Source organism: Suricata suricatta, chromosome 2, assembly GCF_006229205.1.
Source record: "Suricata suricatta isolate VVHF042 chromosome 2, meerkat_22Aug2017_6uvM2_HiC, whole genome shotgun sequence".
In the NCBI taxonomy this organism is placed as follows: Eukaryota; Metazoa; Chordata; class Mammalia; order Carnivora; family Herpestidae; genus Suricata; species Suricata suricatta.
In genome coordinates, this window is record NC_043701.1 from 169,707,827 (window position 1) to 169,720,920 (window position 13,094).

The 13,094-nt window shown below is 46.4% G+C and overlaps 1 protein-coding gene across 3 annotated transcripts in view; it reads left to right on the top strand.

The window, feature by feature from the left end:
- Positions 1-13,094, top strand: part of TCF7L2 (transcription factor 7 like 2) — a 186,106-nt gene that overhangs the window by 57,334 nt on the left and 115,678 nt on the right. For all 3 annotated transcript variants that reach the window (XM_029932600.1, XM_029932598.1, XM_029932599.1), the window contains exon 2: positions 5,276-5,377. In XM_029932600.1, the coding sequence (XP_029788460.1) occupies positions 5,285-5,377 (93 nt within the window). In that variant the 5' untranslated portion in view covers positions 5,276-5,284. The remainder of the gene's footprint in view (positions 1-5,275; positions 5,378-13,094) is intronic.

A 13,094-nucleotide genomic window follows, 5' to 3' on the forward strand; every position in this document is an offset into this window, starting at 1 on the left:
TGATCTCACAGTTTGTGGGTTCGAGCCTGCTTCAGGCTCTGTACTGACAACTAGTTCAGAGCCTGGAGCCTGTCTTCAGATTCTGCGTCTCCTTCTCTCTCTCTGACCCTCCCTTGCTCGTGCTGTTTCTCTCCCTCAAATATAAATAAGACATTAAAAAAAAAAAAGAATGCCCATCTACCAGGAAGGGGAGGAAAGCGCAAGACCAGTCCTTTTCTGTGTCATAGGCTTTCTATGGGACCTACCTAGTCTTCCAGAAGAGGCCGGTTTCCTCTCCATCTAGCAGTCCATTCAGGCCCCATGGTGGCCCCGCCTCCCCATCAGCCTGAGCCCGTGGCTGATGCCACCTGCTGGTGGGCAGGGCTGGCCCGGCATGGGCTTCATTCCAGCGTTGGGGTGTGTGAAGCCTGTACGTGCCGAGAGGCTCTGGAGAGAGAGGAGCTTCTGAACGTACAAAGGCGATTCCCAGAGCACGCAGGGCACGTCACCCGTGACCTGCGGGGTTTCTGCCGGGTGCTTGTCTGTGGTGAATCCATGGCATGGGACGCATTGCCAGTGCTTCCTGGGAAGTGCCTGAGAACTTCCGAACACGTGAACCTTTCCAGTCAGAATCGCTCAGGGATTTTCAAACTTCCATTTTGGAAAGGAGGGGTAGTTATTTCGGTGAGACTGTGGTCTAGTGGTTAGACCTTGTGACTGGGAGTCATGGCTGGAGAGCTCGCATTCTTTTCTGAGCTTTTCTCCCCAAACTGGACTTTGCCAGTGACGATTAAATCTAAAACGTCCCCTTGGGGCCACCGAGTAATGGTGTTCGGTCTGGATTTAAGGCTCACTGAAGGAATGTATCCTGTCCGACTTGAAATCAGGTCTTTGCATATTCATTCTCTAAGCCAGGGGTGGCAAGCTGCGGCCCAGGGGCCAAAGCCATCTTATCACCTGTTTTTGTGCGGCCTGTGAGCTAACAGTGGTTTTATTATTTTTAAATGGTTGAAAAAAAAACTAAGAGAAGGGTAGTATTTTCTGACACAGGAAAGTCCCATGGAATCCATATTTCAGTATCTGTAAATAAAGTTTTATTGGAACGCAGCCTTGACGTGATACGTGCACGTATGGACCGTGGCTGCTCCAGTGTTAAGCACGGCTGAACTAAGTACAGCTGAGATGGGTCACAAAGGCCAAGTAAGATATGTGTGCTAGCCCTTTACAGAAAAGTCTGCCAGCCTTGCCCTGTATGAGTAAAGGGACGGACTTCACTTGCCTGCCCGTCTGTGAGATGGAATGACTGACAGGAAGTGCTGCCAGTCAGCCATTAAAAAAAATTTTTTTTTTAATCAGGGATTTGGAGCTTTGTCATCTCATCATCTTTGCGTTGTTCTCTTTGCTTAGAAAATTGACTTTGTGCCACGACCTCAGCAGCCCTCGGCTTCCAGTTCTCTAGGGAGCCCCTTCTCACCATCCTTGTTACTGAAGCCCTACGATAATGGGGGTGCCTTTGTCGGGAGCAGGTTCCCTGAGGCCCTCTTGTAGCTGGATCCTGCAGGGGCCCTCTGATAGGGAAGATCCCTCCCCACTTGCCTTTCCTTGTCTCCTTGTCATTTTTTTTTAAGTTATTTATTTTGAGAGAAAGTGTGAGTGGGGGAGGGGCAGAGAGGGAGGAAGAGAGAGAATCCTAACCAGGCTCCGCACTGTCAGCACAGAGCCTGATGTGGGGCTTGAACCCATGAACTATGAGATCATGACCTGAGCTGAAGTCAGATGCTTAACCGACTCAGCCACCCAGCTGTCCCCTGCCCCCTTGTCCTTTTTTTATTGGGGGCAGTGGGGGAGGAGAAGTTAGAATTGCATAGCTTTTTCTTTTTTGCTGACAATTTAACAGACTTTTAAAGTACTTTGGTTCAATTCGGACCATTGGTTTTGTATGTATTTCGAGACTTTGTCCACAGGTCCAAAGCTTAACTTAAGCTCCCTGAAACCCATCATAAAATATGATTTGGGGGAAAAACCCTAATAGGCCATGAGCAGAACATTAGTATTAAAGGATGAAACACTTAAGTCAAGATGGCCTTATGTATTTTTTATTATTATTATTATTATTATTATTATTAATTTATTTATTTATTTTTACAAAATGCAAGTTGAGCAGGACTCCATTTCAACAGTTTTCAATGCAGGAATTCCCACGGCCCCATTTGATTGCAGTTTGCTGAAAAGTTTAATGTTTTTGTAGGCAATTCATAATTTCCACGTTGAGCAGCCTGTAAGGAAGAGAGCCGGAGCCCAGTGTTGTTTTTGTAGTGGGATGGTGGGAACTTTTTTTTCCTTCCCCAAAAGGATGTAAAACCGAAGTTGGGCCACGGGGAAAATGTGGCGTGGCTTTCCAGCCCTTTTGTAAATCCGAGATGCCTCCTTCTTCAGGTCTTCTTTTAGGACCCAACAGAATAGAATTTCCTGCCGCTTAGTGTCTCCAGGAAGGAAAAGATTTTCCTCTAGGCTATAATCGTACTTAATTTCCTTTTTCTTCCCTTTATTTATTTATTTTCCTTATTAATAAGTACCAATTGTAGAAGATGAAGGAGCCTGGGAAACCCATCACTTTTGGAGGAGGTTAATAACTTCCTTTTAAAAATCCTGACATAATACTTCTTCCCCCAAAAGGAACCTCGTCAGCCTGAATGCCACTTATTTCCAAGGGACGGGCACAGGTTTGCGGGGGCCCAGCCATTCTATGGGATCACGTTGCATTGGGACGGAGAGGGTGAGGCTGTCACTGCAGAGTCCTTGCAAGCCAGCGGGACCGGGGCCGTCTTCCTCCACCATCTGGATCTGGTTAGCTCTCTCTGGGCAGTGGGGCTGAGTCTCATTTCCTTCAACCAGTAATGTTATATAGGCAGAGATCCTGGGCTGCCCTAACATAATTGAAAATTATGTGTATTGTAGGCTTGGAGCGCCGAAATGTAGGCTCATAAAAATATGTGGTGCAGGTAGCCTGCGGAGATTGGATATGGCACACAATGAAGCTTTTATGTAAAATAAGAATTATAAGACTCTGCATTAATATTGCATTATGGGTATGATAGTTCTCTAGTGGGGTCCTCAGGGCAGGTCTGCCACCTTAAACAAAGCCTAAATTTCCGAATTCTATGGAGCCGGTATTTGGATGCGATCAAATCAGTTTTCCAGATGGCTGAAGATGAAAACTTGTCTGTAAATCTGACCCTGCCCACTGAGGGGTAGCGTGAGGGGTAGGTGTGTGGCACTCAGCTTGGCGGTTTTCCTCGCAGGTTTTTATGAGAGGAGAGAAGAGTATTGGCAGGTTTCCATTTTGGTTGACCTCAAGGAAATGATGCTGTTGAGTGGTTTGGGCCAAGGAGGCTCATATATTTATGTGGCAAGTGAGAATGGGAAGAAGTCAGGGTGAGCTGGGGTGGAATGGGTTCCCATGGCCCGTTGGCTTGGGTTACATACAGGCTGAGGGAGGCCACGGAAACATTGACTACAGCTCTCAACCTGGGATGCCACCGCCCCCAAAGAAGACATTTGGAAATGGTTTGATTATAGGAGTGACTGAGGTGGGGGTGGGAGTGGGGTATCCTTCAGTGCCAGGGCAGTCCCTCCCCCCGCCCCCCCCCCCATCCCCCATAGCTGGCGGATGAAACACTGGAGGTCCATAGAAGCGAAGGGATTTGACGCAAGGCCTTGTGGTGAGTTACCAGAACTAGGAACCATGTTTCCCTGCCCAAGAGCCTTCTGGCTTATGGCTCTGAGGTTGTAGACGTTCTCTAACCTTGTATGGATCTGAGTTGGGGAAATGACCGTGCACTTGGGGCAGGTAGCTCGTGGGCCGGGCTCTTCCAGTGTTGGGTGTAACTGCATTTGGTTTTAATTCGCTGTCCAGTGGTATCTTTAAGGAACCTATGGGAAAGCTGTGTGTGTGGCTTTTACCCTTCCTTTTTCATATAGGATTTGAGCCAACCCTTCCTTCTTTCTGGACTTCCCTGTGCTGTTCTTTTTTCTTTCTGTTGAAATCTGTCTGACCCAACAAGACCTCCTCTGTACAGCCTTCCCCAGTGTCTTTCTCAGAACTGCCATCTTCTTTCTTGGTATCCTTAGCACGACTCGCTGAGTCTGTGCCACGGTTCTCCTGTGCTCTATCTGGATGTGATCTGTGGGTGAGTCAGTTCTGTCATGTACATAAGCTCCTCGAGGGCAAATGCCTTCCTATCTCCTTACCCTTCACAAGAAGGCTCTGTACAAAATGAGCTTTAATCAATATTCATTCTGTAAAATGTCCTGTATAGTTTATATGAAAACTAGCCATTTATTTTGCTTTGGGGTCTCTGGAAAGCTGAAGATGGCCTCCTCAGTGCCCTCCAAGCATTAACTGGGGCCTTAAACAGTTGGCCTTCAGTGACACAGAGGCTGGTGATGTCCTTAGGAAAATCTTAGCATTGTGGCTTCAGTTTTGTTCAGTTGTCTGAAGGTTTCCTGAGTGAAACAGGTGTGGGGCCTTGGGGTCACTTACCCCATGTGCTCAGTATCTCTGGTTTGGGGCAAGCCACCTCACCTAGGTTTTCCTGGCGTGTACAACAGGGAATTGGGTTCATTGATCAAGCCCTTCTCAAAGCTGACATTATCTCTTGTAACGGAAGTAACTCCCTTTCCCTTCCTTGCGCCACGGATGTTCCACCCTTGGGGTTGGATGAGGGGATCCATCTTCCTCTTGCTCGGGCAGCTTTTACTGAAGGACAGTTGCACAGATACACTCAACTTGAAAGTGAAGGATGATGGGCTTTCAGAAATGAAGGTCACTGAAAAAGCAGATCTGGAATTACGGTCTTCTGGACACCTCTAGCTTGAGACTGGTGTTTGCTTTCTTCCTTGGGAAGACCTGTGTTCTCTTCCTTCTTTTCTCTCCCACATTTCTACTGTTCCCTCTAAATGAGGTAGTGCCAGTGAAATCATGTTATCTGGAGCCAGCCTGAAGTTTGAATGTTAAAAACCAAACTGTAGTTGTTAATAGTGTTGATGTTCTGTAAAAGTACCTGTTGAACATGAACCCTACGGAAGAATCTGTTGGTATGGCACGATTTCATTTTTCTATTGGTGATGGTGTTACTTGCATGCCTTTAAGTTTTTCGGTGTTGTTACTTGCATGTGTTTTTACTCCTTTTAGTTTCTTACCTATCAGGTACCCTAGGAGTTTTGCCTTGGGATAGCTGTTCTGTATGGCTTTTCCAAATTCATCTGCCATGTTCATTTTGTTTCCTCCCTCTAGTATCTCCAGATGAAATGGCCGCTGCTTGATGTCCAGGCGGGGACCCTCCAGAGCAGACAAGCCCTCAAGGACGCCCGTTCTCCGTCGCCGGCACACATTGTTGTAAGTGACCTTACAAAGGCAGTTCCTTCCTTCCTTGGGGGGAGATGAAGAAAATGTTCTTTTGTCGATAACAGGTCTTGTTAATCAGGTTTTATTTCTTTAAAAAAAATATATATATGTATATATATATTTGGAATATTCTTGGATATGGTTTACATCTAGAAGGTATTTGTTTTCTGCTATTGGACCTTAGTGATTGTTACATACCTGGAAAATTTCCAAATCTTCCCACCACCCCTTTCTCCTGGTGTTGGGTTAGTCTACGCTTGTGGTCTCCAACTAATGGGACACTCTCACCAAGGTTTGGGGGAGACCGGAAATGGTGCCAGAGTAGTTTACAAAAATACAATCCCCAATCCTTTCCCAAAAAACTCATTTAGTGGAGGTGAGTTGCAGAGGAGGGAATTAGAAAATTCAAAAGGGAAGTGTTGGATTTGAGACTTTCCAATTCCCCTCCTCCTCCATCCCCCAATTTGTCTTAATTGTTGGAAAGTAGTAACATTCTACATTAACATCAGCAGAATTTTATCTGGGCCGATTGATTGTCAACGGAGAGTAGAAATGACTTTGGAAGGGCTTCAGTTCAATTTAACCTGTTACATCCATGGCTTTGAAAGCCTATGGGTTTAACATAGGAAACATTTGTTTTTAGTCGGGAGAGACCTCCACGTAAAATGTGTGTCCACATATATTTTTAATGTGCTTTCAGATTTTGTAGGCTCTGAAAGTGGATTTTATAAATTAACCTCTTGAGAAGATGGCTCAGCCTTCTTACACTATTCTCTTCCATATATTTATATCCTGAGCTAGACTTCATAGTTTTGAAATAATTAATGGAAGACACATTTTTATAATGAATCCGTGACAGGTAGAATTATGCAAAGCATGAAATAATTCATGTATTTTTTATTTTAAGTACCACAAAATGCTACCCATTAATATATTTTGCCTCTCTGTTACTTATAATTTCTAAAAAATGGCAAAATGATTTTCTTAAGTAAGAAAATTTCAAGATGCATTGTGTCAAATTTCAGGCTAACTGTCTCCTTACTTTGTAGCTTACTATAATAGAGTATATATTATTTAATGAATTATGCCTCTGTTATATGAATATTAAATACATATGTATGTGTGTGTATGTATTACAAAGTGATTTATTTCCGTTAAGCCACATCTTGATTCATCGTTTGTGAAAATGTTCTACAAATCCTCATGTTATAAATGAGGCATGTAGAAAGGTTGACATTTTTCCAGAAGCTTCCCCTCTCCTCCAACCCTGCAGTAAAATGGATGCTCATAATTACATACGCTCCTACAGTGTCAAGATTTCAGGGCTGGAAATGACCTTAGATCATCTCGGCCCAACCTGCTCCCAGAAAGGAAACAGGCCCAGAGATGCCCTAAGTGAATTGCCCAACGTCACACGCTGAGTTAGTGGCCAGAGTGAGGACCGGACCCGGTTCTCCGCTCCTTTTCCGGGGCCTCGTGGCATGTTCTTTACTAAGGGAGTAGAAAGTAACTTTCTGTGGCTGGTTCTGCTTTGCCGACTGTCAGTCAGGTCATTATCAAGGACAGTGTCATAGGTGTGAGGACGTTGTTGGTATGGGGGTCTGATTGATTCAGGTTTCTCCAAGGAAAGGATGCTTGATAAACAACATTTTAACAGTATACCAAGACTTTTAAAAAGTTCGATAGTTACAGGGTCCTAGAGGGTAAAATGAGGAAGCCCGTCCTTTTCACATTTCCTGCTCCCCCTGCATTTCCCATTGTGCATGTAGGCTTTGAAATGTATTTCTCTGCTTGAGGAAATGCTGGGCAGGGCTGCCACTTGTTTTTTTGTTGTTTGTTTGTTTGTTTCTTTTAAACTACAGGGAAAGTACCTTACTTTAAAATCCTTTGGAGGCTTTTTTTCCCCTCTTTGAATGGAAAGTGCCATTCTTAGAAGTGGTGCAGGGTGGACACAGCCCCTTGCGGGTGTGGACGGAGGGCGGGGGATGCTCCATGTAGAGAGAGCTACTCGATGCTGCCTCCCCAGCTGTCCCATGCGGACAGTTGTCACAAGGTGGACCCTAACCCAGTGCTTGTTTTCATCTTTGGAAATGAACGGGCTGAGGAGATGGTAAGGCATGTTACCCGGAGCCAGTGTGGATTCGGGCGAGGGGAGCTCAGGGGACTTTGGTCCCTTTATCCTCTGCTGTCTTAGGGGGTGTGTTTTCCACTCACCGCCGTGAGCTCACACCGCACTTGTCATGGAGCCCCCTGCCCTTGGGCTGGTGGCCGCCACCTCTGTGGGTTCTGCTGTCCTTCTGGGGACCTGGGCACTGGCCATCACGCAGACGTTCTGGGCTGTGAAAGGAGACTGGACAGAGGAGAAGAGGATTAGGCTGGCATTGGGATAAAGGAAACCAAATCTGTGAAGTACCTAATGCTGTGGCGACCCAGTGGTGTCTTTGGTTATGAGCTATTAGCCCCGTAATTGTGCATTTCTGTGGTCTTCATCTGAGACTAAGGGGTGCGGAGGGGTGCCGGAGAGGGAGGGCGTGGTGGAGGGAGCCGGACGGGGTGGGTGGGGGGGGGGGGAGTCTGTGGTTGTTGACCTCTTCGTCCACCTAGTGGTCTCAGGCAGCCTTTGGAATAGAGGAATCTGACACCTTGGGACTGTAAGTGCATGATTACCTGCTCCCTGGGCAGCAGCGTGTCGACCAGAAACCGGTAGAGAAGGCACAGTGGATCTGGATTTATGAAGGGGGCCTTCCGGATTGCGGCTGATACATCGTTTGGGTCTCTGGTTTGCGTTCTGCTCTGCCGTGAATGGCTAACTCTCTTCCAGACCCTGGGCTCCTCCTCACATTTTTGTTTTTCCTTCTTTTTAAATAAAACGATGTCACATCCCACTGTTTCGTCAGACGTGTTTCAAAATAATTGTCTAAGGGTTGCTGCCTAATTTCTCTGAAATTCGGGTTTATTGTAATTTCTGGGCCAGGTTATTTCATAATTATTCCTAGTGTTTTCTTTTGAAACTGGAGAAGTGTTCAGTGTTTGTTAGGGGTCATTAGAGACTCTCACTATCATCAGTTGCTAAGAAAATAACCGCCTAGCACCCATCTGTGGTGCAATTTTGATAGAGGAGTTTAAAGATTTTTGTCAGACTATTTTAATCTGGATTTTCTTTTCCAAGTGGTACATGGGTTACCGCGTTATAAAAAATATTCTTAATAAGTGGAATTCAGTTGATCAAATAGTATTTAAATTCAGAAGCAAGCCCCTCCAATTGTAGTTCCTCTAACTGATCCTGTGTCTTATTATATTATTATAATCCAGCGCTTCCTAATCTGTGCTTTAGAAGAGAGAGACAATTATTCCCCAAGGATGCTGTATTGAGGTTGTTGGTTTTTTGTTTTTTGTTTTTTGTTTTTTTTTTTTTTTTGGTTGGGGGATAGGGTAGGCAGTTAGCCAAAAAATAGGAATTTACACAGGAGCTCCATCTCTCCCCCCTTCTTCCCTCCCCACACTCCTGAGAAATTCAGACCCTAGGACCTTCCCCTTTCCTGGCCTCCCCAGACCCATTTTCTGATTCACATAACTAGTTCATATTTCATTCTCTCTGGTGTTTTTAAATTTATATTTTTAATTTTTTAATTTTATTGTTTTTATTAAAATTTTTAAAAAAGATTTTATTTATTTTTGCACATAGGGAGAGACAGAGTATGAGCAGGGGAGGGGCAGAGAGAGAAGAAGACAGAATCTGAACTAGGCTCCAATCTCTGAGCTGTTAGCACAGAGCCCGACGCAGGGCTCAAACCCACAAACTGCGAGATCATGACCTGAGCTGAAGTCGGCCGCTCAACCAACTGAGCCACCCAGGCGCCCCTATATTTTTAATTCTTTGCTTCTGCCCCCCCACCTCCCCATGAGGGCCAAGCGGCCGGGTTGTGCTGAGTGGTGGGTGTTTGAGGCTTGGCCCATCAGCTGTGGGTGAGCAGCTGCTCCCCAGACGCCCCCCCCCCCCGTGTCTTTGCTGAACAGACTCTCGTTTAACTGCCTTTGTGCCTGGCAGGAAAAGGTTCTGCGCCCAAAATGGCAGTGCTTTGGTGTAGCATGTGTCTCACAAGATGGCAAAAGGCTTCCCACCATTTTCTCTTAGGGGCTTCCTTTTGAAGTTCATGTGGAATTTCACCGTGGGGTGAATTCCTTGCCCGTCTTGGTCTTGTGTGTTTTATTGTGTAACGAGCACTGAGGTGTAGGCTAAGCAAGCAGCCTGTGTCCCGAGGAGCAAAGCCTGCCAGACTGCGGAGCTGTGCTTGTTTTATTGTTGTTATTGCTTAAATGCTGGAAGAGTTCGGGAAACTTAGGAAATACAGCGTGATGCGAGAGCTCCGAACAGGGTCTCTGCTGGCCTGCGTCCAGCGTTTTCAAGTAAGCGCAGACGGCATGGCGAAACCCTTGCTTTTCTGTGCCTGAAGAGTTTGGGACTGGGGGGGATGCCTCCTCATAGTTACTAAGAAAAACTGCTTTGAGAGCATCCTGTTGGGTATTAAATACACGTGGGTATCTTGATGGTATCTTACTTGGCTCAGGCTCTGTCCTCAACCTGCTCTCCTGGGTCATTGTTGCCGGTGGGTGTGTGTTGGGAGGTTCTGTGCTGGATGCGGAGGCCAGCCCCTACCCTGCATGGGAGGCACCTTGCCAGGTGCTAGGAGCCAGGTGGCAAACAGGGGCTGTGATGGGTGTGACGCGGGGATGGGATTTCTTCCACCGAGAAGCTGGTGAGCGTTGCAGGCTAGGACGGCCCCCTAAGGAAATGACATTTAAAATGAGATATGGGGGCGCCTGGGTGGCTCAGTTGGTTAAGCATCCAACTTTGGCTCCGGTCGTGATCTTGCGGTTTATGAGTTCGAGCCCCACGTCAGGCTCTGTGCTGACAGCTCAGGGCCTGGAGCCTGCTTCAGATTCTGTGTCTCTCTCTGCCCCTCCCCTGCTCAGGCTTGCTCTCTCTGTTTCTCAAAAATAGATAAATGTTTGAAAAAAAATAAAATGAGATGTGAAGGGGCTCAGTTGGTTAAGCACCCGACTTCGGCTCAGGTCATGATCTCATGGTTCATGACTTTGAGCTCCGTGTCGGGCTCTATGCTGACAGCTCAGAGCCTGGAGCCTAGTTCAGATTCTGTGTCTCCCTCTTTCTCTGCCTCTCCCCTGCTTGTGCTCTGTCTCTCTCTTCTCTCTGCCTCAAAAATAAACATTAAAAATAAGTAAATAAAATGAGATGTGAAGGATCAACTAGAATTAGTCAGGTAAGGGTGTGAAAGAAGGAAGGGGTGGGAGATGGGAGAACATTCCAGGCAGAAAGCAAACCATGTATGAAGTTCCCAAAGGGAAGATGCTTCAGCTGTGAGAGAAATCTAAAGCCAGCTCCAGTGGCTGCCGGCCCTGAGGGGCGAGGCATAGTCACGTGGGGGAGGCTATGGTGAGAATTTGGTGTTTGATTCCAACCACTGTGGGAACTCAGCGAGGGCTTTGGCTTGTGTTAGATTGCTAGCAGTGGGGATATTGGTGAAGTGGACAGATTGGGAGGGAGTATCAGTAGAATTTGCTGACAGCTTACATGTTGGCATTGAGGGAGAGAGGGGTCAAAGGTAGGTGGGTAGGGATGCCAAGTTTGGCTTAGAAGCGTTGTGTTTTTATTTTATTTTTCATTTTTGTTTTTTGCTCCCAGTCTTATGGAGAGGTAACTGACCTGTCACATTTATAAGTTTAAGGGGTACAGTGTGTTGATTTGATATACTTCTGTATCGTAACATAACTACCTTCCTAGGGTTAGCTAATTCCCCCAGCACGGCGTATAATTACCATTTCTTTTTTGCCATGAGAACATGTAAGATCTGTTCTCTAGGCCACTCCAGTATATAATTACAATGGCCATGCTGTACATTAGATCCCCAGAACTGACTCATTTTGTAACTGGAAGTTTGCACCCTGTGACCAACATATCTCTCCAGTAACCCCCACCTTATTCTGTTTCTGGGTCTCAGCTGTTTTTAGATTCCACGTATACGTGATATTATACAGTATTTGTCTTTCTCTGCCTGACCTTTGTCACTTGGCGTCATACCTTCAGGGTCCATCCATGTGGTGGGATTTCCTTCTTACTTATGGCTGAATGATATTCCATTATGTATATAAACACCACTTTTTAAAATCGACGTATCTGTTGATGGGCACGTAAAGCTGTTTCAGTATCTTGACCGTTGTCAGTCATGCTACAATGAACCCGGGCATGCAAGTATCTTCTTGGAGGTCATGTTTCCATTTCCTTTGAATGGAATCCCAGAAGAAGCTCTACTGGGCACACGGTAGTTCTCTTTTTAATTTTTTGAGGAATCTCCATACCGTTTCTCATAGTAGCGGTGCCAAGTTACGTTCCCGCCAACAGCGCCCCGGATGCCCCTTTCTCCACATCCTCACCAGCACGTGTTGTCTCTTGTCTTTTGATAACAGCCGTTCCGACAGGTGTGAGGTGGTATCTCCTTGTGCACTTCCTGATGATTCGTGACATTGAATGCATTTTCACATACCTGTTGGTGTATTTCATTTACCTTCTTTGGAAAAATGCCTTCAGTTAGAGTTGTCTTTTTAGGGAAATTCATATACTAGGTTTCATGACCCCTAACGCACTGTGGCAATATGAAATGGGAACAGTTCAACTTTTTAGTTAGTCCCTGAAGAATAATGTCAACAATCTGTTACATTTAAATTTATTTAGAATATATAGTTAGGGTAGGGTAGAGAATTCTCCCTTTCCCTCTTCCGAATTTAGATAAGTAGCTTTTATTGGTCTCTCTCTTGGTCTTTTTTATTGTTAATTTTTTTTAGTTTATTTATTTATTTTGAGAGAGTCTGAGGCAGTGTGAGTGGGGGAGGGGCAGCGAGGGAAAGAGAGAATCCCAAGCAGGCTCTGCACTGCCAGCTCAGACCCTGACTCAGGGCTTGAACTCATGAAACTGTGAGATCATGACCTGAACAAAAACCAGGAATCATACGCTTAACCCACTGAGCCACCCATGAGCCCCACTGTTTCCCTTGGTCTTGCATTTACCATTGATTCATTCACAGATCCCCCAAATATTTCATGGTTGCTGACTGTGTGGGGAAAAAGTGTTCTAGACGCTGGGAGAAAGTGGAGTCGATGACGAAGGATCATAAGAATAATAGCAAATAAGCCAGTGACACTGTGTCTGTGCCAGGCATTGTTCTAGGCGCTTTGCTCCTGTTCTGTTGCCCCTGTTTCACGGAGGAGGAAGTAGGCGCAGGGCGGTTAAGTGTTTGTGCGGTTGTGGGAGTCAGGATGTGAGACAGGGCAGCCAGAGCCTGCCATCCTCCTAACCCCTGACCACAATGACAGTGGGGAAGGATGAATGTAAACAGGCTCAGTGTGGCCTGCCCAGTGCTGCTGGGGGGGGAGGGGGGGACTTCAGGAGCTGGAGGGGGTGGGCATGGCTCAAGGAGGCTCCACGTGTGCCCCTGGACAGTGGGACCTGAGGCTGGCGGGGGTTTGGTTTCTGGATGTCCTTGAGGGGGACACTGCAGGGGTGAGTACTGACACACTGTGAGCACGGGGCAGGCTGCCGTGGCGCAGGTGAACTTCGGGGGCTGTGAGGGTCTGAACCTTGGCTGGCTCCATTTGTCCCCGTGCACCGTCTCCATTCCCTTCACCACGTTT